At 39.2% G+C, this 27605-nt stretch overlaps 2 protein-coding genes across 9 annotated transcripts in view; both read right to left on the minus strand.

Moving 5' to 3' along the window:
• Positions 1 to 4366: 4366 nt before the first annotated feature.
• SDHAF4 (succinate dehydrogenase complex assembly factor 4) lies at positions 4367 to 10085 on the minus strand. Its single transcript, XM_066994728.1, has 3 exons — positions 9938 to 10085; positions 7345 to 7497; positions 4367 to 4635 (listed from the first exon to the last, which is right to left on the minus strand). Exons 1-3 carry the CDS (start codon positions 9975 to 9977, stop codon positions 4526 to 4528), a joined length of 303 nt encoding a protein of 100 aa, XP_066850829.1. The 5' UTR covers positions 9978 to 10085; the 3' UTR covers positions 4367 to 4525.
• A 1911-nt stretch (positions 10086 to 11996) lies between these two features.
• FAM135A (family with sequence similarity 135 member A) overlaps positions 11997 to 27605 on the minus strand; it is an 84486-nt gene continuing 68877 nt past the window's right edge. For 7 of the 8 annotated variants that reach the window (XM_048077388.2, XM_048077385.2, XM_048077382.2 and 4 more), the window contains 4 exons: positions 25643 to 25794; positions 24022 to 24132; positions 16143 to 16256; positions 11997 to 14948 (listed from right to left, as the gene is read on the minus strand). In XM_048077388.2, coding sequence (XP_047933345.2) covers positions 14743 to 14948; positions 16143 to 16256; positions 24022 to 24132; positions 25643 to 25794 — 583 coding nt within the window. In that variant the 3' untranslated portion in view covers positions 11997 to 14742. Of the gene's footprint in view, positions 14949 to 16142; positions 16257 to 24021; positions 24133 to 25642; positions 25795 to 27605 lie in introns of those variants that run through there. The other variant, XR_010830516.1, reaches the window with a different exon arrangement.

The following is a 27605-nucleotide window of genomic DNA, read 5'->3' on the forward strand; positions in this document are numbered from 1 at the left end:
CTGTGTGTTTTAATGGCTGGGTATGTCAGCTTTGTTATAAATGAATTTGTTAATTAAGGACTTTAAAGAGCTGTGAACTCTTATCCTAAAAATACACCATTAAAATATGTGATTTTTTAAGGCTTGAGACTACAGTTGACTGGGAGACTTAATGTCTGGAAAAAGCTTGTCAAAGTCTTACTGCCGTAAGCTTTAATTGGCACTTTTAATGTTCTCTGAGGGGGAAAAATATCATCTTTTCATAGAGAGAAAAATGCAGAGAGACAATGAATATTTCCAACAAAAAAATGTACGGTCAAAGGATGAAAGGCTAATGTCTGCACTGCCCCATTACTTTAGAAGTCATCAAGTAACTTTAACCTATTCTGAAAAGGTATCGAGGAGAGAAAAGTTTCCAAGGTAAGTAAGTTCCTAACAGCTCTGTCAAAGTCAGTGCAGGGGAGGAGGGAACAGAAGAAAGAAGTCCAAGTATCGCCTCCAGGGAGGAAGAGATGAGCAGAAAGATGCCCTTTCTCTTGCCTGGGCGAGATAATGTCACTCAACAAGAGAACATGGGTAAAGAACCTGGATTTACAGGAGGCTCAAGAAGCTCATAAGAAACAAGACTTCATTAGTTCTGCTCTTCACAATACTTAATTTAAATAGAGAACTTTTCTCAGGATTTTCCAAAACCAGATTTTATATTTGTTTCTATTTGTGCTGTGCCGCCCTTTCTACAACAATCCTTAAGAAGATCACACGCGACTACGCCCTGCCACCAACTACCAAGATGTACGAGGGAGCAGCAGCGCAGCAGTATTGGAGTGCACCAACCATCAGCCAAGCAAAGGTGTTTCCATACTGCATGTTACAAAAGCATGGCAGCTATCACAGATTTTTACATTTTCTGATCACTGTCAGCACACAGAAATAAATCTCAAATCATTTCCTTAGCTTTGATGATACACACAATGCTGTTCACGATTGATGAACAATTACAAATACCAGAGAATCTCCGAATCTTCTTCTCTCACAAACTAATACACTGTTTTGTATCATTTTCCTGATACTTCAGAACAATGTGTTGTGGTCCTTTTTAAGTGACAAAACCAAAGTCAGCATCATAAAAATGCCACATTGCTACAGACTGATGGTACTTGTGATCCATTTATTGCAGTCAACTAAACAAGCAGTGAAGTTTTATAACAACATTCCACAGTCCTTTAAACACATCTGCTACGAGACAGGATAATTTGACTCTCATTCAACTATATAATACAACCTTGCATTTTAACTCAGTAGAATCAGCACTGAAATATATACTTTCCAAACATGACAACATATAGCAAACATTTTAACTGCAGAGTGCAACTTCATATATTTTGTAACAAAGTAATTACAGAGCAATTCCTTAGAACAATATAGGCTTCATAATTTTAATAATGCACTGAATGTATGTAAACAAACTAGCAGAAAGAAGTTTAACGATGAAAAACTACTGCAGAAAAGCAACATGCAGCTTTTTAGTAAAGACAGAGCAACAAGCATCCTCCAGAATTACAAGATCTTGCTTACCCAGGCAGAACAACTCTCACAGAAATTTAAGAGAACAGAAAAGGAATAAAACCCCTGATGCTTTCCACCCTCTTATACCAACAAAAAAGAGCTACAAAGATAGATTAATTGGCATTTACAATAAAGACATACCTTTATGGCTAATCTTATAGCTAATGCCACAAGTCATAGCTTTACCCTTATGCTACATCACAGTGAATTGCTAATATTATTCATCTGGAAAGAGCAGGAAGACAGCACTGAAAAAGTGCTGAAGTGCTTCTTTCACAACTGCAGCCATTGCAAGAAAACCAAACAGAAATTATCATTTACACCCTGCAGTGTCATTGTGTTGGTTATTGCACTGAAACCATTGTTGGTTTTGACAGGGATCTTGCAACACCACAAAACAATATTTTGGACTTATCAATAAAGGAGCCCAGGGCTCCTTTGGTAAATGCCCCATTGCCAGACCGAAAAGCTCCTTGGCATATGCCTTGTGGCCATTTATTTTGCCCAAACATTTGGCCTCTCCTCTCTTATTGATACATTCCCGAACCAAATTAAAAAAATACGTGGTGGTTAGCAGCACGGACTTGGGAGGTGGTGAAGAAGGCCTGTTCCTTAATGTTGAAGAGGTATCCTCTATTTCCTGAGCGCCTACCCATTGACAACTTGTATTTACATTGGTTAGGAGCTTTTTAGGTTTTGCAAGGCAAAAAAAAATAAAATCCATGCCTTTTTGAGGCACTCTTGTTGGTACGGACAGCGCTTTCAGAAGCAGCTTTCAAATGAAGGAACTCAGTGCATGCAGGCAGGGAGTGCCTAGGACACGCCTGAGCTCCGTGGCAAACAACTGCCTGTGGCTCAGGCAGGGACAGCCACCACCTGGATGGAGGCGGACACACAGGTGCCTGAAGAGCCTTCACGTCAGGGAGGAAACAAGCGATTTTACTTTCCTCAAGGATAGCAACAAATGGGATGGGTCACAAGTTCTGACACGGGGATCTCCTTTTGCAAAAAAACATCGGTAGATCTAGCTCTTAATCACAAAGGTGACAACAGAAAAATAAAACCATAGGCAGGTAAGAATGATTTTTTTATACGCTAGCCAAAAAGTGCTGTTCTGTAACCAGAGAGAAGCACAGCTGCAGCCAGAAACCTGTCGGTGATGAAGGCAGCAATTGGAACCGAGTATCAAGAACACCAAGAAGTGGAACAAGATAAACATTCACAGAGCTTGTGCTGGGGAAGGCAAAATCTGGCAAGAGATAATGAAATCGTGCAACAACCCATGGGTAAGATTCAGAATGCAAAAGTAAAATAACTGCAGTAGTGTTCTTGCCTCTTCACTAATTAAGACGTTAAGCCTATTGGTAATGATGCAGAAAAGGCGGAAGTTTCCAATTAAAATTTCTGCTTCGTATGTGAGAAGTAGGTGGTGTGTTGGGTGGTGACGTATTTTCCCCTCTACTAGCAACTGAAGAGGCAAAGCAACACTAGAAATAGACATTTTAATAAACACCGTATATTAAATAAGTTTACCCAGTGCATTTTTAGGTAACTTGGAAATTCAATAGATTTTGGGAAAATGTAGCTGTTGTACTACAGAAGGACAACAAGAAAGAATCGGGTAAATACAGACTGATTTTCCAGTATCCAAGCAGTGCTGCAGAATTTATAGAAGATTAAGGGATCAAAAATATAATTGCCACTAGTTAACACCCTTTATGAAAAAAATAGGCTTTAATAAACCTCATTTTGTTCTTCAGTGAGATATTTGGTTGATAAACCTAACCAAACAGACATGATACTTTTGTAGGGCATCATGGCAGTGAGTCAAACATCTTAATCCACAACCAGCGTGATACTACATTAACAAAATACACACTCAGTATCCAAACTGACAGATTTGGAGGAGGAGCTTCCCCACTGGCCGCAGGTCAGGTGGGTTTTTAGGGAGGTTTTACTGATCTGTACAAGGACACACTTTGGTGCTTTAATAAAATCATGCAAAAGGCAAAAGTGGATGAATTGGTACATTCTTACAGAGCCTGAGTAATGCAGAACAACATAAATCATGCCTGAAGCTGACTGTCAGTCAGGTAGAACTTGCTTTGGCATAGCAAAAGGCACAAAAAAAATATTTGTATAGGAAAGAGAAATTTAGGCCATAAAATGGAAGACTGTACTGTGCTCTCCAAAACCCTTTAATTCAGTTTTAATGCCCACTGTGATGCTATGGCAAAAGCAGGCAACAGGAATTGTGAACGTATAAGCCAGGGAGCGCAGACCAGAAGTGAAGAGGTTGGGAAATCAGCAAAGCACAGGGAAGGAAACACAAAGGGGTGAAAAAAATGAACAAACACTTTCCGTTGTTGAGGACTACAGAAAATCAGTTTGTTTAGTCTACCAAAAAGAGCTTCCACAGCAAATACCTGGAGCGTTAGTATGTTGAGATGTTTTAATAATGTCAGCTTATTCTCATATTAATAATACAGAAGCGGTAGGCTCACACTCTACTCAAGTATTTTACAACCAGGCAAATTCCTGAACAAGTGACTGAGTTCAATCTGACTGAAAGGTGTTCAGCTCCATGCCAGGTACACTAGCGATATTTAAAGGCCTACAATATTAAGATCATCTTATCTAATACTCACCTTTGACCCTAAGGTGTGAGAAAATGTTCCTTTTTCCCCCAAGCAGCATTTAGCCAGTTTTCAAACAGACACCTCTATCTTTTCTGCCACCTCCACATTGCTATGCCTGCGTTCATACTGGCACAGGATAAATATTACTGAAGATCAGATGCACATACAAGGAACAGCTCCCAAAATTGGTACGTTGTGTTTATTTACATAAAATATCTCTCAGAAAATTCATCACAAACATGACAGCAACAAGAAGCTTCACAGCAAATCTAGTCGAGGTTTTTCTATACATGATATATTTTTCATAGGAACATTATTAGCAATATTGATACATTTACACATTAAAAGTCTATGCAACGTCCTTTCCTCTCCCAGTCTCCGAAACGTGTCGGTTCAGGGCCTTTAGGTCCACCCCTCTCTTTTGTAGTAGGATTGATTCCATCAGGGAACTCTAGAATGACAGGGAAAATTCATTAACATGCCTGTAATGTTGACAAACATGGCCACAAATTGAAACAAAGGAAGTTCTCTTTGGACATCAGGAACACTTTTTTTTTTTTTTTTAAACTGTGTGAGTGACAGAGCACTGGCACAGGTTGCACAGACATCGTGGTGCCTCCCTCCCTCCCTGGAGACCTGTAGGGGTCCTGCTCAAGCAGGGGGCCGGAGCAGAGGACCCCCAGAGGGCCCTGCCAACCCCAGCCGTTCTGTGAAATAGAAAGTTGTCATCAGCTGTAAGCTTTGCCTCTCAGTCCACACTTCAATGCAAAATCAATTATCTTGTTTTTAAAGGCAACCTTGAGTTAAGCACTTCCCAGAGCAATAAAAGAGTCATTTCAGAGTTTTGTGGCTACAGTCAGGAAAGTACGATCAAATTCTGTCACACAAACAAAAAAGCAACTCAATGTCCAAAGCTCCACAGTGGATTCGGAGTAAGAACAGGCATCGTGCAGGTATGCTGTACGTACGTTTGCTACATCTAAAATATCAGGTCGTTGTCTGTGTTTGTTTAGGTTTCTGATTTTAGACTCACAGGTGTGAGAACTTCAGTCGAGATTCTGTAATTCTTGGACTTAAAACACCATATTGTCATGGATGGTATTTTTTCAGCAAATACCATGTTGAGATTTACCAACACCAGACTAAATACCACCATCCTAGAAGGTACTGTGAAATCCTAGATAACTAAAACTAGACTTTTTACCTTTTAAAACTGAGCATAAGCCTGCTAAGTCCCTGTGATGCCCCTTCAGGAGAGGGTGGGACCCTTCCCGAGCAGGGTGCGAAGGGGACTCCAAAATCTCTGTGCTGAGCTGCGCGCTCAGCTCACGCCCCCAACACCTCCCTGACGCCACCTGCCCTTACCGCCACGCAGCTTTGTTCCACCCCCGGCAGTCTTGTGCTACTCGGTGCTCCCGTAACGGGGCCCTCTCTTCACAGTAACCCAGGGACGGCTGCACAGGCATCGCCAAGCCACGGAGGAGTTACTTCCTGGCACGGCACCACCCTAGGCTGGGTATTTTTTCATCCTGCGGCTGACTGCAAAGTGCTCTGAAGCTCTCTGCACCCCACACCCCCTTGCCATGGTGATTCCAGAACCTTCCTGTACACCCAGCTCTGGGCTCCCTCTGCTGCGTCACTGAGCCAGCGCTGGTGGGGACGCAAGTAACAAGGAGCAGGGCTGAGAACGCGAGAAGACAACAGGAATCCTGGAGAGCGATGAAAAAGGGCAGGGACAGAGGAAGACTCCTATGGCTACAGGCGATACGCGATGACATGCTGTGATGCCTGTTTGAACACTCACACAGACCCTGACAGGGAATGTCAAGTACTCGAGTACTCCCCACAGCTCAAGGAGCACAAAAGCATCTTGCATTATCCCGCAGATGTCATCATCCTGATACGCAAGCACTACTGCTGTGCTGACAGTGGACACAAAGTCAGAAGGTTTCTCCATGATAGCTACACGGCAGAGGGAATCGCAAACGGCCATCTCAAACCCTCACATTTTTTCTAATAGCCATCAAGGATACAATGGGTAGCAGGCATCCTAACAAACTGATGTTATGTGTAAAAATACCCAAGTACAACTACATTTAAAGCCAAAAGAAACCTTAAATTTTGCTTTAAATATAGAACACTTAAGCCAAAAGCAAAAGATAATATTTAGGCATTTGTTTTAAATGAAGCACTGATGGCATTTATTTCCTCGGAAATAAAAGAACAAGAAATTAAAAATTAAATACTGCTTACAGAACAGCTCTGAGTCAATGCTCAAGTGAGTCGATCTGAAATTGCCTGCAGCCATTTTGCAGACCATACTATAATTTTTCAGTCGTTCTGTCACCTGGATGTTCACAGGGATCTATTGCTATATTGAAACAGCTTGTCCTGGAGACCTCGGAATGGACACACACGGGCTATCGCTACCGGTGAACAAACAGTGACAGAACAGCACACTGGTGTGTAAGATCAGGTCTGCCCAGCACTTTTACTTAAGGAAAGATGGCTCATCAAAACGAGAGGGAAATAGATTCTCTCTCTCTCCTGTCTGATAAATAAGCGCATGCTTCCATTGGCTTTCGGCAGTGACACATCTGGCACCTGGGGCTGCCAGGCTCCCTGCACTAAGGCCAGGGGAACACAGCCCCAGCAGCCGCAGTTCATCAGGGCCCCCGGCCCCACCGAGGGGCTCAGGAAACTGCATCTGCTGTTGCTCTTCAAAACACTCCGCGCAAGGCTAAGAAACGGTGACCACGAAATATGGCACAGGTCAGGAATCTTCTGCGGACTAAGAAACAGAACTGACTTTTTGGATAACAAAAAGTAGCGGGTGCCCTCATGGGTTTACCACCATCGGTTAGAGCTATACGGTAACAGACTAATGCTGGCCACCCCAGTGACCCTTAGCGGCACCCTCGCTGGGCAACTTCCTACAGCGTTTGACCGCCCTTGTTTCGAAGAAGTTTCTGCTCATACATCCTCTGCTGTGACTTGTCACCACTGCCCCATCTCCATTCGTTTTCAGAACCGCTAAGGCCAGAAAGTGATTCTGAAGAGTGCTGAACACCTATCCCTCTTCATAAGCATGTATCAGCACAACATCTCAAAATCTCTACTTTAAAAAACACGGCTTTCAATTTGGTAGAACATGACTTACTTTCCAGGGGTTCCCTCTCTATACTGGACTCCTCCGGTTCATCAAATCGACCTACTGGTAACTTCGGTTTCTTAAGTGCCTGCTTAGCAGGTTCAGGTCTTCCTCCTGTGTTAGAGCTGGTGCTCCTCAGAGAGCTGCAAAGAACCGGTGACCCTGTCAAATGAACAGACATGTGTAACGTAAATGTGAGGCTTTAACACTGAACAGTCCTAGCACTGTTTAGAGAACCTCTGGGGGGGGGAAAAAAAAGGAAAAAAAAAAACCATCTAACTTCAGAAACTAGGGAGGGGAGGCCAGGAAAAAGCCCTCCAAATATTAGTTCAAAACTCAACTCCCAGCCACCTAAGAAATCAGCACAGACTCTTATTTTCAGTCCTAGAAACACATGCAGGGAAAACTGTGTTAGTTGTGTAACTCTGTTCACATAAACAGTGTATTTTAAACTGCTTGAACTTCTCTTCATCATTACCTTCTTGTATTTTAGACTCTAAATAGTAGTTGTGCTAGCACAGAGCAGTACATTCTGTTTTCCTGGAAGAATCCTATCCTCCCCAAGAAACCAGCTGATTTCCAGGTTTTGGCTCATTTCCAGCAGCTTTTTAGTCAGAAAAACCTTCTGCCTTCCCAAAGGAAAGTATTAAAAAAAAAAAAAGAAAAAAAACTTTGTTCCCTTAGTAACAGGTATTCCAGAAAGTTGCTACAAAACAGATGGGCTTTGTTTAGGATGGTAAAATAATTAAGCTGGTGGGCAAAAGCAGGACAAACTTTAAACACATTTGCATTCACGTATACACCTGCAAATTGTGCAAATGCATTAAAGAGAAAAAAAGTTACTTATTTTAACAAAGACCTACTAACAATTTTTAAACACAAATGTAGAAGAAAGCTTATCAGCCACACCTCAAAGTTCTGTTAAGTAGTCTAAAAACATAGAGGTGCACAGATACTGTAAGTCACAAAAAATTCAGAAGTCATTAACAAGTTAAAAATTACTTTCAAAACCTCTCAAAATGAACGCTATTTCCACAATCGTTTAAAAAGCCAAATGTCCATAGACAGCGTATGTTTAGAGAGTAGTTCTTGTCCACTGTGGACATGTGCCTGAAGGGGCTCTGACCTTTCTTAAGGAGGATTCAAGCAGGAATCCTCCCGGTACCACCCCAGGTGCAAAGCACTGCGAAGAACTATCCCACCGTGCTAGAGACCGCACCAGGCAGCCTCTGCAAGCAGCACGGATTCGTCTCCCCTACACCAAACGACGATCCACCTGCGCTGCCAGAATCTGCGCATCTATTCATCCCAAAATACCACAACCTTAAGATTAAACCCTACGGTCACATAAACCATACCAACCACTGCCAATGCCCCAAAGGAATCTATTTTTTTTTCCTTTAGCTATGACATAGTGGATTATGAACAGGGAGGAATTTAATTCTCATCTGTACACTGGATCCTTCTACTCCAGCCAGTCAACTGGCTCTTCAGCAAGCTGAAAGAGAAGCTATTTAGAAAACTAAATTATGGCTGATACTCTAGTCTAAATTCAAACAGAAGTCCGATGAAGCTACTGATGAAATCGATTATCTCAGCACAGAAGAGACAAAATCAAATTTTCCTATTTGTAATACTTGCTATTGTTGACCAAGTTGTATTCTTCTTGACACAGAGGTGACAGAAGTTCAACACTAAGTGCCTCTGAGAAAGGCACGATGAACAACCAACCTAGAGTAGTCACTGCACCAGGCCTGTTGGAGTTTAAGAAGCGGCTGGACTGTGCACTTAGTCACATGGTCTAAAATTCTGGGCAGACCTGTGGGGTGCCAGGGGGTGGATTCGATGATCCTTATGGGTCCCTTCCAACTCGGGATATTCCATGATTCTAACCTCATCAGTACAGCACGTTCTGCAAACTGCCCTTGATCTCCCTCTTCCTTTGTGGGCAGTCACAAAGCCACGCAATGTTTTAATTACAGGGCTGAATTTAAAAAGAAGTTGAAAATCCCACGTCTTTTAAGCTGCTGCACAGCCAACATCCATAATACCCAAAACACATCTAGTTCTACCAAATTAAAATCATGGCTGTGGAGGATATCCATGCTTCTTACTCTACGTTTCTTGGAGGCTACAGAGCTCTCTAGAACTTCCACCTCCTCAGAAACAACTCGTTTGCAAACTAAGCCTGCAGGAGGTCTCTGCGTTAGCCAGGACACCACAGAGCGACGGCCGGGTGGGTGCTTCAGGAGCCCCGCGGCAGGAGGCCGCCGCGAGCTTCACGTTTCGGAGGGGAAGGCAGGGCCCTGATCCGCCGCCCTGTGCCCACCGCTCGGGGCTCCTTGCACGCCCGCGCCCCTCACACACCGGGCACGGGGCAGAGATCGCCGAGGCGGCCTCCTCGCGCCCTCACCCCCCCCGCCAGCCGCGGGCAGAGCGATGCCCCTGCCCCCCCCGCCGCCATTTCAGGCGCCCTTCAGCCACCGAGGCAACCGCCCCCGCCCCTGCGTGAGGAAGAGGAGGAGGAGGAGGAGAAGCCGGGGAGACCCCCAGGCCTCCCCTCACCCCCTTCCCCTCCTCGCCCCGCCCGCCCGCCGCTTACTGGCCGCCCCCGCCGCGCCCCGCAGCAGCCGCAGCGCCATGGCCCCCCCCAGGCCGCCTCAGGCGCCCGGCGCGTGCGCAACGGCTGCGGGCGGGGCTGGCGCGGCGGCCGTTGGGCGCTGAGGGAGGGGCGGGAAGCGGGGGGCCGGCCAGGGCGGGTACAAATACAAATAGTTAAAATACAGCGTGGAAATAACGCGCGGAAGGTAGCTGGGACGTGAGACCTCCTGGTCTGAGGGAGGCGTCCCTGCCCACGGCAGAAGGGTTGGAATTAGATTGTTTTTAAAGCCCCTTCCAACCCCAAACGATCTATATGATTCCATAAGGGAAGTAGGCTGGCACCACAGCACTAATTTACAGGCTGGCTTTGTCCACATAAATCAAAGGCTATAGAACTTTAAGGTTGCCATGCCTTTCCCCTTTTTTCCCCCCCTCACATAATTGTTTCATTATTTAATAAATTTGACCTCTCTCACCTCTTTCTGCACCTGAGTACGTAGGAAGAAGGCAGCAAGAAACCGAGCAACGCAGCCCAGTCACTGACCCAGGAGGAGTATTTCAGACCACATCTTTTAATTTTTCCAATCTATACACTGAGAAAGTGCTCTGAACACTCTACAGTCAGTACAAACCTAAGCCTGGAGCAGATAACGTCTGGGCATACAGGGTGGAGTTCCAGTTATTTAGCTCCAATCGATTTCTTTTGAGCATACTAACATTTTTGTCGCACTCCAACCGTCTCCAGCTAACTTTGCTCCTCCATAAAAGAGAATTCAAAACTCTGTCGACAGATACAAAGCCACAGAAGATAACTCACTCACTCAGCCATTCATGGAGTCTAAAATAGCATTTTGTGTTTGAACAGTTTAAGAAAGTAAATTAACAGCCATGCTCCGCTGGGTTTATTGCGCTACAACTGGCAATGCCTACACGCTGAAAGTGATTAAATTTAACTGACTGCCTTCTGTGTGACATTTTCTCAATAAGCTTCTTGTAACATGGTTAATTGGACATTAGAGACTGAAAATAATGGGAAACGCTTTACTTTATTCTAACAGCAAGATGCTGAGCTTCTAGACTAGAAGAAAAAAAAAATGTAATACTGGTGGTTCGTGCAGGAAAAATGCTCTTCTGACCAAAAGCAGCAAGGAAAAAGCCCACGGGTCTATGACAAGTTCAACAACGAATCATGTATGCGCTTGCTATCATGAAATCCTTACCTTAAAAATACTCATACCAAGCTGTCTGTAGGTACCAAGTAGCAGTAAGCTCTGTTGATTGAGAGCTTAAAGCAATTCCATGAAAATCATGCTGACATGCATTCCCAAATGTTAAGGATAAAATAGCAATGTAGGAGTAGTTAGGAACTATTCTTCCACCAAAAAATAAGCTGAGGTCTTCAAAGCATTATTTTCTATGCTTTATTTGTTGTATTCCTGTAAAAATGCAAAATGCACATTTTACTCCTCAGTTGTGTATTTCTAGATCCTGTGGTTGAGAAGGTTGTGAATCTGAACATAGGTAAGTACAAATTTAGCACGTGCCACAGGAATTTGCCATGTCGTGATTAAAAGAAACGTTTGTTGTTGTTGTTGTTTCCCTCCCCCCATTAACTGATCATTTCTCCCTTACTCTCCAGCTTGCCTTGCAAAGAGGAGTCAAACAATATTGTATTATTTATTTTGCTGTTCTAAAAAGCAGGGAATAGAAGACTTGGAGCTAACATATACTCTGCCAGCAGGTCAATTCAGATAAGCCAGAACATAAGCTTTCCATGAGTGCTGTCAGGAAAGCACCACATCCACCACTGTCACATGCCACCAACAGATGTGCCCATTCCTAAGGCTCCCTCTGAGCATTTCCTTTCTGATCAAGTCAAGAAACCTTAGCTGTCAGAACAACATACCTGGTTGGGGCTGTGCTGGTAAGATTAACTTGGAATGAAGAGTGTTTTGTGGCTACAGAATAAATTTTCCACCAACATGGAAATTCTGGGCTCTGCTGCAAAGCCTGGTGACTTCCACAATGACTTTTTTTCCCCCAATCAGTATCCAGATCCGCAGGATCAGAACGTTTAATTTGGATGGAAGATTCAAACACAAACCAAGGAATTAATTTATATACACTACACACAAGCAAAATTTCAGATACAGTCATTTTACACAATGTTGTCCTAATAATATCACAGGGAGCTTTGTGAATAACAGGAACAACATACTGCCTTCAGGGATTGAGAGACTGGCAGCTCCCTAAAGGAGTGAAAAGACCCTAATATTTAACTCCCATTCTGTAAGCAGCGTCTGATGCAGCCTAATCCTGGTTGTACAATACCTGCATGGAGGAGAGGTTGCTGTCACCACAGGAAGATGAAGCTGATTCAAAACAGAAGAGGGGAGAGATGGAGCACTTTATGGCTGCTTTGGATCACAACACTGAATTAATTATGCATATGAATCTATACTCTGTCTAGTAAATAGACAGTAGGAATACGCAGGAGTAGGGGGAGTATGCTGTGTAACACGCACAGAGTTATCCAAAACATGGATGAGTGCATGTGTCGTTCAGACAGCAACTGCAAGCATACCATACAGTTAATAAATGCACTTCAAGGACACACTGGGGTCATCATGCCACTCAGTGCTGTCTTACAAAAAAGAAGTAGTGGCCATTCCTTTGGTTCTTCAAGATGTCAAACAGCCCCCACGAAGGCTACAGTAGTGAGAGGGCTCCCAGACTACAAACAAACAGACTGCACTGGGCAATACACATTAGGGGAGAGAAGAAGAAATTCTCTTCATTTGCCCTTTTCCATGAAGAATTTACGTGCAAATATCATATGATTTTCTATACCATCCATTTCCCTTAAAGAACAAACCAGATTCAAGACTGCTTAAATGAATGGGCTCAAGTATTAAAAAAGAAGTCAAGAAAAAAAGTGGCTACAGTGCAGAATATTTCTGCTTTGCTAATCACAAATGCATGACGTACACTTTTGGATTTCCAGAGAGATCCAACAAAAACATTTCTCAATAGTGACAGAAATGTCTAAATAGTTCCGTGCTCACAGTATTTTAACTTCATCATGGTGAATCAAGGAATATTTTGTAGATCTACCTCCCTAAACTGATATTAAAAATTAAGCTACTGAAATACACTTAAACAAAAGACAGTCGAGATGTCAGAACACAATTTAAATATTTAAAACAGAAGCACCGTCATAATATAAGAATCATTAATAAAGCTAGACATTGTTAGAGGGGGAATGTATTTAAGGTATCTTTGTGTCATAAGCACTTGCCTAACCCAACTCTAATAAAAGCCTCTTAAGTGGACACATTGCCAAGTTGCAGGTGCTCAGCTGAAACTTGGAAACCACAGAGAAGAAAACGGATTACAAAGACTGTATTAACAAACCATATCAAATGCAAAACCACGTCATTATAAACTCTTATTGCTATATTCATTTCAAATAATACAAAATTATTAATTAAATGCAAAAATGCCTCCTCAGAATTTTGGTAATTCGCAGAAGATTTCAGTTTCTTTAATTGCTTCCATTAGAGCCATTTGTTCATTTTATTAACACCAGATGCAATAACACAAAGCTAAAAATAAACATGCATTATACAACAAATTTATATTTTTCAAAAAAATGTTCATTACAATTAGTGAATGCACAATGTAACCCCTTTTTCCCCCCACCTTTAGTGAATTATTGTTTGAAACAGAGAAAAGGGAAGGAAGGAGAAACCAAACGTAATGCTATTCAGCACCAGTAGAAAGTCAATAGACCTTTAACATTCCTGTATATCAAAAACATTTTATCTGTATCACTAAACAGGTAAAGTTTACAATATTGTCCCAGTTGAAGATGTATTGGTTTCTATTTACAATACTTTGTAGTCAATAAAACATTTTAACAATATTTAAAAATTGATTAAATTCATAAAAGTATTGCAGAAATTTATAACATTTACTTATTTTATGTACATACAAGGAAGTCCATGTAAAACTGTCCACGTTCATCTGAAGAACTGACAGAGTAAGGAGCAATTTTAATACAGTTTGCAAAACCCCAATTATTTGAAGGCAGCTTTCATTAAACATTCAAAAATCCTTAGTTGCCATTTGCTTCTGAAAACTAAAGTTCCAGTAATAAAATGGAATATGTAAACTAACATGTTTTTGAGATCAGTAGAAAATATATTCCCACAGGCATAACGTATTTAATAATGATGATAATGACTTTGTAGAAAACTGTTACGATGTAGTGATATCTGAACAGACAACTCACTAACGGTCTTTGCGAGACTCAGGGATGTAGTCATTTTTCAAATACCCAGTATTTTAGCAGCTCGTTGTGTTTCCAGTTAAAACTTCTTGCAGTGCTAAAATACGACGACTGAATGTGTAATACCGTATCAGAATTTTTAAATCCAATTAATTTTGGCATCTAAACCCTCTTGCAAAATGAGCCAAGTAACATTGACTTCTGTAGTATAAGAGCCCATAATAAACAAACTGAAAGTACACACTGTGCTTTAATCTCCAAATAATCAGGTACCCCAAATTAAGAAAAAGTAATAGAAAAGTAAAAAGAATAAAATAAAAAAAATATTGCACAGCCACATTACCTAGAAAGTAAAGTTGATGTTAAAAAGCCCTAAGTGTGGATGATATAAATTATCTTCCATATAAAAAGTATAAATATCTCTTAAAATACAGCTGCAGCTATACTTTAATACCACACATTATTTGATTCATCTGTTAATGAGGTAATAACCAAGTCTCTTACAATGCTTTTCTCTACTGAAAATATTTTAGGGCAGCAACAAGGAAGAATTTTTCTAAAAATATTTCTGAATCAAGAACAGCAATGTGTGCAGCTCTCCCTATGAGCGAATCTGCCGTATTGGGCAACGCGTTAATTACATTATAACGAACCAAATTACATTCCTTATTCTGAAGAACTGGCAGAAGCAGGTTCTGGATCATTTCAGCATAAATTGGTCCTGCAGAGGAAAATAAAAATTGCACTGCGTGAATCACCAGGAACAAACACAGTTCTCTGACCTTGAACTGAAAACTAATGCATTCCAGAGCGCTAACAGCATGTGTTACGCTGCTTGTCTGTTAAGACTGAATACAGTTTAATTTCCTCAGATACCTGGGAAAAATAATTTTGTTTACTTCGCATTTTTTTCTTGGTACATTTATAGTGAGAATGTGCTTATCAGTATTAATGTATTATACAGGCTACGTAAAAGGTATTTACTTGCCAATATATAATGTTAGAATGTGAGTGTGCTAGGATATCTCAACGGTAAATACAACAACCAACCATCTGAGGCCCCCAGCTCAGGAAGGGTATGGAAGTATTCAATCAAGTCCAGAGGAGGGCCACAGAGATGATCAAGGGGCTGGAGCACCTCTCCTACGAAGACAGGCTGAGGGAGTTGGGGTTGTTCAGCCTGGAGAAGAGAAGGCTCCAGGCAGACCTTATAGAGGCCTTCCAGTACCTAAAGGGGGCCTACCGGAAAGTTGCGGAGGGACTCTGTCTGGGCAAGGGGTCGTGATAGGACAAGGGGTAATGGCTTCAAACTAAAAGAGGGTAGGTTTAGGTAAGGAGGAAATTCTTTACTTGGAGGGTGGCGAGGCACTGGCATAGGTTGCCATCCCCATCCCTCGAGGTGTTTAAGGCCAGGCTGGATGGGGCTTTGGGCAACCTGGTCTGGTGGGAGGTGTCCCTGCCCATGGCAGGGGGGTGGAATTAAATGGTCTTTAAGGTCACTTCCAGCCCAAACCATTCTGTGATTCCACGATCTCTCAAAATTGTAAAATTGCATTTTCATTCACTGCTAGTACTAAGCCTCAACTAAATAAAGCCCACGTGCTAGAAGCTACAACTGGACATCTTCAAAAAATGAAAGCTATTTGTCCTCCCTGTTCATGGAGTAACACATCCGGGGCTGTGTTTGTCCCACCTAACTTTCAATGAAGTTTATAAGCTAGAAATGTATTCAGTCTCATCTTTTGCAGGACATATTAAGAAAGCAATTCTATTCTCATGTAGATTTTCTCCACTACTACAGAGTAAGCCCAGGGTGTCTAAAGACGTAGCTGAGGTGCCTGAAGCACTCAAAATTAAATGGGATGAATCCAAAACCTATAAGCTTTAATCTGAGTGGTCTTTTTCCATTTATTACCTGATTGTTTATCCTTTAAAGCTGTTTTACACATCTCAATGCGAGCGGAGTGATAAGGAACATAACGATCTTGCAGAGATCCTACTAATACAATGTTTTTGAAGTAATGAAGACCTACAAGAAAAGAGAAAAAAGTATATAATATAATGAATCACTTGACAATTACTACAGACTAATTAAACATTTTACAGCTGAAGTTTGGCACTGATTTATTATAAGACCTTGCATGAAAAGGCAGAAAGAATTAGTTACAAAAGACAGCTACAGAGTAATTAAATTTTGAGTACTGGCCTTTTTCTCTGTACATATTTTAATACACACATACAGGCGTGACTCAAGTGCGATGTTTCCCATTTAACCAAAATCAGTATGGTTTTAAATCCAAAAAATTTAAACCAAAATCAGAAGGTTTTAAAACCTTCTCTGGCTTCTTAGACTGGAGGAGATGTAGGAATCGAGCGCTCAATTTCTGGCTGACAGAAGGGAGTAAAGGCTCTGCATTGCTTAACGAAGCCTAGAGTTGAATGGTGCCTTGTCTTCTTCACTGATGCCCCAGTCGACAGCGTAGCCTGGCCAGGATTAATGCCCAGCATAAACATCTATGCGGTACAGCCAGGTGTGCAGCCCATCCAACAAAAAATCCTTCCCTTTTACCAGCTTGTTTCCTAAGTTTCCAGTGTTTTATAGACTCTGTATGATGAAGGCTACATGTCCAAACCAAGTCAGTTACAAAACCAATGCTGAACAACCTCAATATGTGAGAAAGTAACTGGACCTGCCCAGATTTCAAATAAATTGATAAATAAAAATTCTGCATATCTATAAAAATATACAGAAAATCCATCCAAACTAAATCCTGTGCTCTTCAAATATGAAATCCTGTTTTTCTGTTTGTTTTGGCTGTTGTGGTTTTGAGATTTTTTTTAGTTTTGTTTGGTTTGTGTTTTTTTGTGTATTTGTTTTGCCTGTGACCACTGCAAAAACAATACTGTCTCAGCAGATCAGCTAAATCACTGGAATCTTTTATTTGACATCTGATGAAAAATGACTGTAGCAATCTTACACAAAGATACAGATACCAGTTCAAAAACCTAGTACTAAGTTGAAAACAATGCATTTGGAATGAATCAAAGACAGGAATTCTCTGCAGGCTAATCTGTAATCGTTTTATAAATTCCTCGGGAATCTACCTATCTCGTATTAAGTATTTTCGATATGAGCTTTCCCTAGAGAAATATGCATTAATTCATATAAAACGTACAAAGAAGTGGGTTGCCTAGAATCAACCTGAGGAAGGAAGAAAAGTCCTGTGGAATCTTTAGAGGAATAGCAGTCTACATCAATCAACATTTAAATAGTCTCTTTTCAGCCTCACATACAAACAAAAACAGAATTAAAACAAAAATAGCTTAGGACATCACAATTTAATAAATTAGGCATCCCCCTTTTGGTCACAGTGACTCATTTTTTATGGTCTACATAAAAATAAAAACTTATATCTCATAAAAATAATATAATGGACTTCCCTTTACTTCAGGTATGACAAATATAAGGAATCTTTCCTTAAGTGTTTAAGGGAATTCTTCAGTATGAACAAAAAAGGCATACAGGATATTTCATAAGCATGAATTTTATTCTTTAACCATTCTTCATGTTGTTTTTTTTTTTTTTTTTTTTGCTGGTGGTGATGTTTTTTTTGGATGGGTCTTTGTGCTTATTTTGAAGAAAAATGTCGAAGTCTTATGCTTTGGAATTGTTTTTTCTGACACGGTTGAATACAGATGTGCACTCCCAGAATGAAAGGAGTCAAATAGTGTATATAAAACATACAGAGCCTGGCAACAACCCCTTGGATGTCTACAACATGAGACAACTCAAACCATTTGTCAAGGAGAAAAAACTGCACGATGTTCAACAGCATCTTTTCTGCTCTCCAGACTGAGAGCAGACTGTGAAACTACTCAGGGCATGGGCTTGGAATGATCTCTAACATGGAAGTGTGCAGTGCTAAACTGTGCCTATCTTAAGCATACTTGTGGACAAAGAAGAAATTTATCACTATCTTTCTTTTATGTAGATGTGAAAACTGGACACCAGTCATCTTTCCTTGTTGTTCTTTCACTTACTTCCTAGACTTCAAATATATCCTGCCTTTAAATTGGAAATTTTAGAATAGATTGAAAACAAGAATAAAGCTCTGTTAATTCCTGTGATCCTTATCTTAATTTTCCCTCTAGAAAGAAACAAAAATAATAATAAAAAACAACTCACCAGACATAATACAAGATCTATCACACACACCAGAAGTATTAAAAACAAAACAAAACAAACGAACAAAAAAACACAGCCCAAACATAAAATTATTCTAAGTAATCATTAAACCAATCTCACTTGTTCAGCAAAATTTTCAGCTACTGAATTGGCAACCTAACCCCAAAAATCTCATTAGGCCAACATTTTTAGATTGCTGTAGTTAGGCAAAATACTAGAAGATTAAAACTGAATTCTATCAGAACAAAATATATTTGAACTCATCACATCACCTCATCTGCAAAACAGATCACATTTTTGCGGAGTACTATAAAAACACTGATGTTTTCATTAACTAGAAAGCACTGACTAAATTTTTCAACAGGGTTTGAGACGGCCTGGAGAAAAATACACAATCCAAGTGAAAGATCACTCTTGAAATAATAAGTTTTGCTCCATACAACAGAATGTTCTTTTCTGTAGTAACAAACCTCTTTTAGGCTTTCAAATTTTTACGATGATTCTCATCACCTAATGGAACTTCATTTTCAGTCAAAGTTAATTTAAGCATACACAGAGAGTGCATTTTCTATCATTTAACCATCTTTCCATTCATGTCAGTGCATCAGTGAATGATAATGGCATTAGTCATTATTAATGAATATCTAAAAATTCATGTTTTTTTTTTTTCCGAAATAATTTGTCAGGTGGAAAAATCTGTCTGGAGCAGTAGGTATAGAGACCTGGCAATCCAAAACTGTCTACAGTCAGAGAGAAATAGTTTTCTTATATAAATTCTAGCACCAGAATCAGGGAGCCTGTAAATCTAACGCTAAGTCTGCCCTCTAGCTGAAGTCAACGTGCAAGTAGTGAATGGAAGACGATGCCACTGGTAGAATGGGCTCGTGATTTCCTCTGACACTTCATGACAAAAGGGATGACAAAATCCTGCCTACCCCCCTTTAACTCAAAACGAGGCTTGAATTATTTGCAATGGACAATATACACTGTGGATACCACAGAGTTCTTGAGCATAAGGAAATCAAAATCACTTAGGATAAGCTTCAAAAAAATACAGCAATCTGATTTTGGTAATAAGCTCCCATTTTGTTTAGGAATATACTAATCACAGAATCCTAGAATAGAATAATTTAGGTTTTAAGAGAACTTTAGATATCATCTGATCCTACCTACTTGCTCAAAACAGGGCCAGCTTTGATGTTAGATCAGTAGCTCGCCTCCTATCTGGCTGCTTTGACTTGAATGAAACTTCTCCGTTTTGTCAAGGTACTGTACTGCAAACATTTCCTATAATTCTATCAATTTACAAACCTGTCTGGAAAAAGGGATCTGGAAGCTTTGCCAAAAATGCAGTCTGAAAATAAAGACGTCAGAAACCCGCTGTGAAAGGCAGCTCTCTCTCCTGCAGGTAGTCTTCTGCACTATTTTGTGAGGTTAGTACATCACACACAAAGCTGGAATCATGGCCTAAAAATTCACTCTCCATAATAGACATCTCAAAGCAGAAAACGTCAGCCATGCTTATTCATGGCTTTTCTGTTGTTAACGTGGACATACACTGAAACCCAAACAACTTTCCTTTCCTCCTTTCGGAGACTAGGAAAACATGTATTTTTAAAGGGGGGAGATAATGTAATAAACAAGCAGATCAGAATTCTGCTAACCAAGACCTGTGGAAGTGCTAAGACACATGAATCGAAGCCTACCTACGTAAGTACAAAAATACCCTAAAAGAGACCACAGCTGTGTGCTCACATTTGTGAGCTCTGTGGGATAAAAAGGAACAGAACCGTACAGCAATCCTGATGGTACGAGGAATCCCTCATCCATCGTAATGCCCATTTCAGGAGAGTTTACTTTGGACCAGCTCTGTCTGGTCCCGTGGCTGGAACATGCATTGGCTGTTGATGCTCACTCACTGTGCTCTGAAGCAAACAGGGATGATGAAAAGATTTGCTCCCCAATGCATTCCTCAGCCAAACTAAAGTGCTGATGCAGGCATAGTCTACGACTGACTAACAGGACTTAAAAGAATACATAAATAAAGCTGAGGAAAAAAAACCTCACAGCTCCAAAGTTCGTTGCAGGCTCCTTCCCGTGAGCAAACACTATTTTGAGGTTTTCCTTCTGCAAGCAAGTCTGAGCAGGGCACGCTTCTCACATACACATTCTCTGTAAGAGAACTAGTTCTGTCTGAAGTTCTGGAGTCACTCTATTTGGGAAGTCCTTAATTCCAAATGACCTATAAAAATTTGTATCAACTTGGGATCTATCTCCAGGGTCTTCATTCCTGGTGTCTGAGCTGACTGAGAAGCTCAAGTTTCTGTCAGCAAAGACCAGCTGATGGAACTGGACTCTGCTTTTAATACCCGTACTGAACAATGTGCTGGAGTTCTAAACAAGGTATTCTCACACAAAAGATTTGTCTGAAACCAAACTAAAGCCAAATGCTACGCTTCCCTAACACTGTTCTTAGACAATCAGAACGTCAAAACCAGCCGAGCACCTTCAGTTTTACCTGAGCTACTGCTTTTCCACTTCCTCAGACCAAAACTACAATGTGTTCCAATTGAAAAAATAATGTATTTGAAACCCTGATCAAACCCATACCCTTCCTCAATCTGTTAAAAGAAAAAAAAAAAAACAACTTCTGATTTTTTTGGTGATATGCCAATAAACACTTAAGAATTTCATATACTAGCTAATTCTTCCATTTTTTGTTAGAAAAAAAAAATGAAGGTACAGTATTACTTGTAGATTTGAGCATGCCCAATTCTCATAGTAAGTGGAAGATTAGTGGTAGGTTAAATGGAAGCAGAAATCAGAGGCTGTGTAAATTCCCGAACTTGCTGCTGAATCACAACATGGTGCTGTGCTAAGCAATGCATCCACGCACTGGTTTCAAATAATACTACTAAATAATAATAATACTACTAATAAAAATACTACTAAATAATTCACTACTTACCGGTTATCCTTTTCAGGACAGGTCTGTATTACAACCATTTTGTAAGTTTTATGGCAAATATTAGGTGTTTAGTTACAAGAAGTCTTCTTCCCCACTAAGCAGACAGACCATACTAATGTCTAAAAGCTAAGCAATTAGAAAATAATACTACATATTTTTTATTTTTCTGTCCAAAAATCAAGTTAACTTCAAATAACTCCAGTCTTATTTTTTGTTGAATAATTAATACTGCAACATGAAATTCTGTTTCCACAGAACACAGTAATTTTCGTGTGTTTTTTCATCTGTGCTGCTACAATTGTTCTTGTATTGAACAGCTTGCGTGTCATCATAGCTGGCAACCTGCTGTAATTTCTTGTTGCAGTATGAAGCTAACAATCATTTCCAAGACCCCAGAAGTTACCAGACAGATTGTGGCTGCTGAAGACATGGCAAGCAAATTTTAAGGAGATTGTTGTTAAAGAAGATAATTCTTAGAAATATCATTACGAAGAAACAACAGCAGAAATCTCAATTTTCCACCAGTTAAAGCCAATATAAGTTGGCCTCAACTGCCAACATGAAGTGATCAGTACTTTAAGTAACTTAAAATTCAGGAATTATTATAAACTTGAACTCTCTTAATTTTGAATTATCCTACTACTTTTTTTTTTTTTTTTTAATGAGCAGGTAAGTTTAGATTTTGCACCTTATCAGCAAGTACCAATGATGGTAACTGTAAGAAATAAAATAGTCTTAACTTAATAACTTTTTGAATGGTCATGGTGAGAAAGAAAATATTTTTTTTTTTAAAATAATAACCCCATCAGAAATTGCAACATATTTAAGTCTCCATTTCTTCCTGCTGCACCCTATTATTCTTCAAAATAAAGATTTCTTTTCATAGGGTAACTTATTACATGTCCCCCAAAATTATTTTGTTTTCAGAATTCTTGAAGATAACATAAAAGTGGTCCTTCTAAGGTTGCTTCAACAACAAGTTAACTTTTTAATGTTCTTTCTGCTTTGACAAAGACACTTAGTAACCGGGCAATAAATGAGTTGTATTGGACTTTAAAAATATTCTACAAGTATAACACTCCATTAAATGCAGAGAAGCGAAAGTAGCTCACAGACACGCCTCATAAAATGCTACAGAAAAGCAGATACTTAGTTCATCACTATCATCATCACTTGTCAGTTGCTATAGTTTATTGAATCAATCATTTCAAAAAGCACTTACAATTTAAGAATCAATTCCTATTTATACATCAGAAAGATATAAAGAGGATTGTTAAAATACCCTGTCTGTCATTCTGCCTTGACGATTTAATTGAAAATAAAATGTATATGCTCCCGGACTTCACTTTCTAAATGAGTTAACTGTATACTAGATCTGAGGAAATTCTGCAAACAAAACTCTTATGTAGACGTACTTGTACACAAACAATCCAATGAACACATTCTAAATCACTGATATCTATGTTTAGGTGGATGTATTTCCTTTTAGCTTAAAGATGCTAATAACAAGTAATGACAACAACAACTTCATAACACAAAGTTTGGTCACTTGGACGAATCACTCTTCCAGCATATAGTTTATATTTATCAGGCATAACACAACATAGGTATGGTTTTCATCGATGTTATTTGCCAGAAAACAGTACAAACTCAATTTTGCACCAGCTATTTTTAAAACAAACAAACAAAAATCAGACCACAACTAATGACAATAAGCACCTAGTGCTTTAGTACGAACCATGTGTTCTTCATAAGTTCACTTTTTATCTCAGAACTGGATAATTATCATTCAGTCCTATCACAGGATGAATTACAATACATGAATAGCAGGCACTGTAACAACTGGTAAGAAAACCTTTTTCACTTTTCACTGGTTGCTTTAAAGAAAATCCTACCAAAAGATTTTTACAGCGAAGGAAAACTGAGGTAGAGAACTTAAGGAACTTGAGTAGAATAAGCTCTGGGTGACTATTCATTCAGCAACTACTGACAGATGGATTTAAGTTGTACGAAGGAAGAGCTGCATGATTTAGACAGGAGGGATTTGTTTACGACATACCTATCATTTCTATTCTTACTCCGTTCTGCTTCTTCCAAGTCCTGTAAGTTTTAATACATCAAACATCACAGGAACAAGGATGTCAGTCTCTTGCTGCCCAAAGCTCGCAACCAAATTTCAGCTGTAACAAGCTACTACAAACATTTTGACAGAGAAAAGTGCCCAAATTTTCCACAAAACATCATGAGCACCTTTGGCTCCACCATTGCTTGGCTGACAGACATTTCAAAACACCTGTCAAATGAACCCTCAATAAACTTTATGAAGTGTGAAGGTACTTGACTCATCACACTGCAATAACTAGCTTCAGAGGCTGAAGAGGAAGCTGACATATACAGTGTACTGGCTGCACTCAAAACTTAGACTCATTAGTTCGGAAGGAAAGTCTAAATGTAATGGTCCATCTCTAGAAAAAAAAAAAAACAGTTTACTGTTTACTTACTTGAAGAATATGGAACTAAAACCAAAGTAACTTAAAGAAACTGAAACAAGAGCTTGCTGGAAACCTTTTTTTTCTAGGTTTCCTGTTCACATTTATGCACTTTGGTCTTTAGAAGACACCCAATATTAACAAAGGTTACCTGCTTTTTTACTAAGCTTGTATAAGAATGTTTGTCGTGGATCTGAATGGTCTCGACACGTCAGCTGCAACAAAGAGCCAGACTTCTTCCACTTCTGCATAAACCACAGTCCTGCAGTGTAAGGTATAGTATGAGTATAGATCCAAAATAAAATATGAAAATTAATGTAAAGTATGTAACATACACACATTTAGCCTCTCAGGTGTGACTGTTCTATTTTTCATGTCAGCGCTGTCACACTTAGGCATTTTAAATTTTTATTCCTTTTTTCTTGTCAATATGTGTAATAAAGCATGAAGACCATTATTTCAACTAATGTACATGCCCTCCTACAAAAATAAGTATACTTACAAAAAGTGAAAATATATCACTGTTAGACATAAGACAATGTACAAACTATTTTAGTAATTTATAGAATATTAGAACATTTTGATGTTGAAATACATATCACTAAACAACAAGCATATTTTTAGAAATCTGAGAAATAAGCTTTAAAGCAGCACTGAAATCATCATATATAACCAGGAAGAAGAATATAACAAAGGAAGCAGAATTTTCTGGGAGGAAAACCATACTAATACTTATTCTATGATTTTGTACCCTCTTTATTGGTCAATGAGCAAGTCAACTGGCTGTTTTTTCAGAAAAACTTACATCCCTTGCAAAGCAGAAGAAAAGCACACAACCAAGTCCTTATAGCCTCAAGAATTTCTTTACGTGCTGATTCAACCCTCAGGGAAATAGTTTTTTTTTTTTTAATAACAATTTACTGAAGGTCTTTCTTGATATTTTCTAAAATCTTAGAGTCTGCTTCCATAAAGTACCATCATAACTGCCATTAGCCATCAATTCCTGTTAACTTTTTTTAAGCCCATCTGATATGAGTTAAAGGTTTTTCCTCTTTTTTTTTTTTTTTTTTGGTTTTGTATGAAGCAATTGGACAATCAATAAATAAGCTGGCACCAAATGAAGTAATTTTCTTCATGATTGAGCGTGTACGCTTAACAGTTTAATGAGCATTTTTGTATTTACTGGAAATAAGGGTTACTCCGTTCACTTCTGCACCCTCCAAGGCAGGTGGTAAACTCAGAAACAAATTTTCATCCTTTATTTATTTTAAATTTGTATGCTACTTGAAAATATTTTCTAGAATTTACTTGAAAAGCATTTTCTACAAGTTCTCCTAGAGCTATATTTAGTCTTCAGAAAAACAGACATTGATGAGACACGCATCTGCAGGAACATACTGGATAACTCATGGGCATCCAGCCTTTTCTCTTTTGTTAATATAAGAAAAGGTTGCAACATATTTTTGAGAGAAAATACAGTACTAATGGTTCAGAACTGTTTTACTGTATATTACCTACTTACTCTGCAGATTAAGTATACTAAAATTCAGTTTATAATAAATTGAATTCAATACATTAAAACTGGAGTTTCTTTAAGGTGTAACAAAAAAGTCTGAATCAAACATAATGAATCAAAACTCCTGTCAACCATCTTCTGCACATCCTTCTATCGATACTTTACTTTTATAACCCTGCACACTACATATAACTGCTAGATGAGTTTCAAGGACAAAACCTTCCCTAAACTTATACTACCAATAATAATACTATACCTGTATTAACAAGAGCACTGCTGTTGTAGAGGGTACCAAGATGTGGTCCAGACAGAGACAGGAAGGTGTGAAGTTTGTTGAGGTAATATTTAAATCGAGGTCTTGTGAGCACTGAACGGATTATTAAATTACCCAGTGAATGTCCAATAAAGCTGTTTAAAAAGAAAAACAGAATTTGATGGCAAGCTTCTTATTTTTTTCTTTTAGACAGCAAGAAATAAAACTGGTATCATAAAATGCTGAAGGAGCATAGGAAAAAAAAATGAAAGTTTCCATTCAAAAGCCTGTATTTTAGGAAATAATAGAAACACAGCTTTTCCATACATCCCAAGCCACACAAGTTCCTTAGGAAAATGTTCTGAGCTCCTTCAAAATTATTTTAAACATTGTTTTTGAAAAACTGTGAAAACAAACTATCCTTTGACCAACACCTCCCACCCAAAATCAAGATTATTGCTGGGTCTATTTCCCTTAGCACCAACTATTCAGAAAATATTTTGAGATGTACAGGACTATATAAATCTTCAACATGTGATGACAATCGGTATGATAAATGCATGAGAGTTACTGAATCAACCTGCTGGAGACGGATTCCAAAAGTGTACTCCTATAAGGGGGAAAACCATTACTGAACCAAATCTGAATATTTTAAAGTAGAAGCAACATCTCAAATCTGCTTAACAGTTTGACCAAAAAAAGTGATAATCAGCTTGAGCTAGGCAAATGAAGTTATCTGTCTACCAGGAGAATATTACATTTAGTTGTTTGCCTGGTTAATCAAGCTAGAGGAAAGATTGATAGGACTCTTTAACTTAATGTGGCTATAATTATTACTTAATCTGAGTTGCCTGTAGTCACACCTACAAATCTGTACAAAGCATTTCTTTAGCAAGGACACTACAAAATAAAGCATTTCTAGTTATTATGCAGTCATGCTTACAGATCCCTGCTGAGGTAAGGACCACACTAACTTAGGCACCAAGTTAAGGAGGATATGGTACAGGCAAGACAGACAAAATTAAAAGGAAAAAGTTGTCTTCCTGTTTTACAGAAGTAATTTCATGACTTGGAGAGAACAAGCCACCATCCAAAAATATATGGGAAATCTATGCTAGAACTACGGTAGCTGAATCACCTAACTGCCACATTATATCTGTAATATCACCCTTCCAATATGCTTTGTATCACTGCATTCTTTGACAAAAATAGCTGCAACAAAGCTACCAATATCTACATAAAATCCACTGCTAACAAATTACTTGACCATTCAATTTCTTCCCATGCAAGAACTATTAGCTCTGAAAATTCCAACGTAAAGCTAAATGAAAAAAATCAAACATTAGGCCACAGAATTGCAGAGCCACTCCTAAACTCTGACATAACCGTACATTTCTGGGTGATGGAATAGGCTCCTTGTTTGTTACCAAAACACAATTTAACAATATGTGCATATTTTTTCTGGTCACTTTTACTATTAGATTTTCAAAATTACTGCAGTATCGGAAATTCTTTGCCACAGCCTGCTATGTTTACCTAACTTTGAATCAAAAAATATGTATCCTCTGTGTTGTCACAGTCACATTAAAAGCTCAACAGGGGTGTGCTCGAGTAAGTTCATCCTGCAGATGGTCTGCACCACAATTTTTAAACCGAAAAATAGTGATCCATCAGTCAATCCTATCATCCTCAAGTATGGGCATACCTGAACCAAAACTTCAGAAACATGGAAGACCCATTTGAAAAGAAAAACAAACAAAAAAACAAACAAAACAAAACAAAACAAAACAAAAACCATGCTTGCAATTAGCTATGTGAACATATTTCAAGGACTAAATGTTTCTTAATTTGTAAAGATCTTGAAAAACAACAAAAATTACTGTAATGTACTGGGTGCAAACCCAGGTGTTTAGGTGAACATGCAATAAACCTTTAATAGGATTTTCTAAGAGAGAAAGGTTCAGGA

The sequence above is a fragment of the Anser cygnoides genome, chromosome 3 (assembly GCF_040182565.1).
Source record: "Anser cygnoides isolate HZ-2024a breed goose chromosome 3, Taihu_goose_T2T_genome, whole genome shotgun sequence".
In the NCBI taxonomy this organism is placed as follows: Eukaryota; Metazoa; Chordata; class Aves; order Anseriformes; family Anatidae; genus Anser; species Anser cygnoides.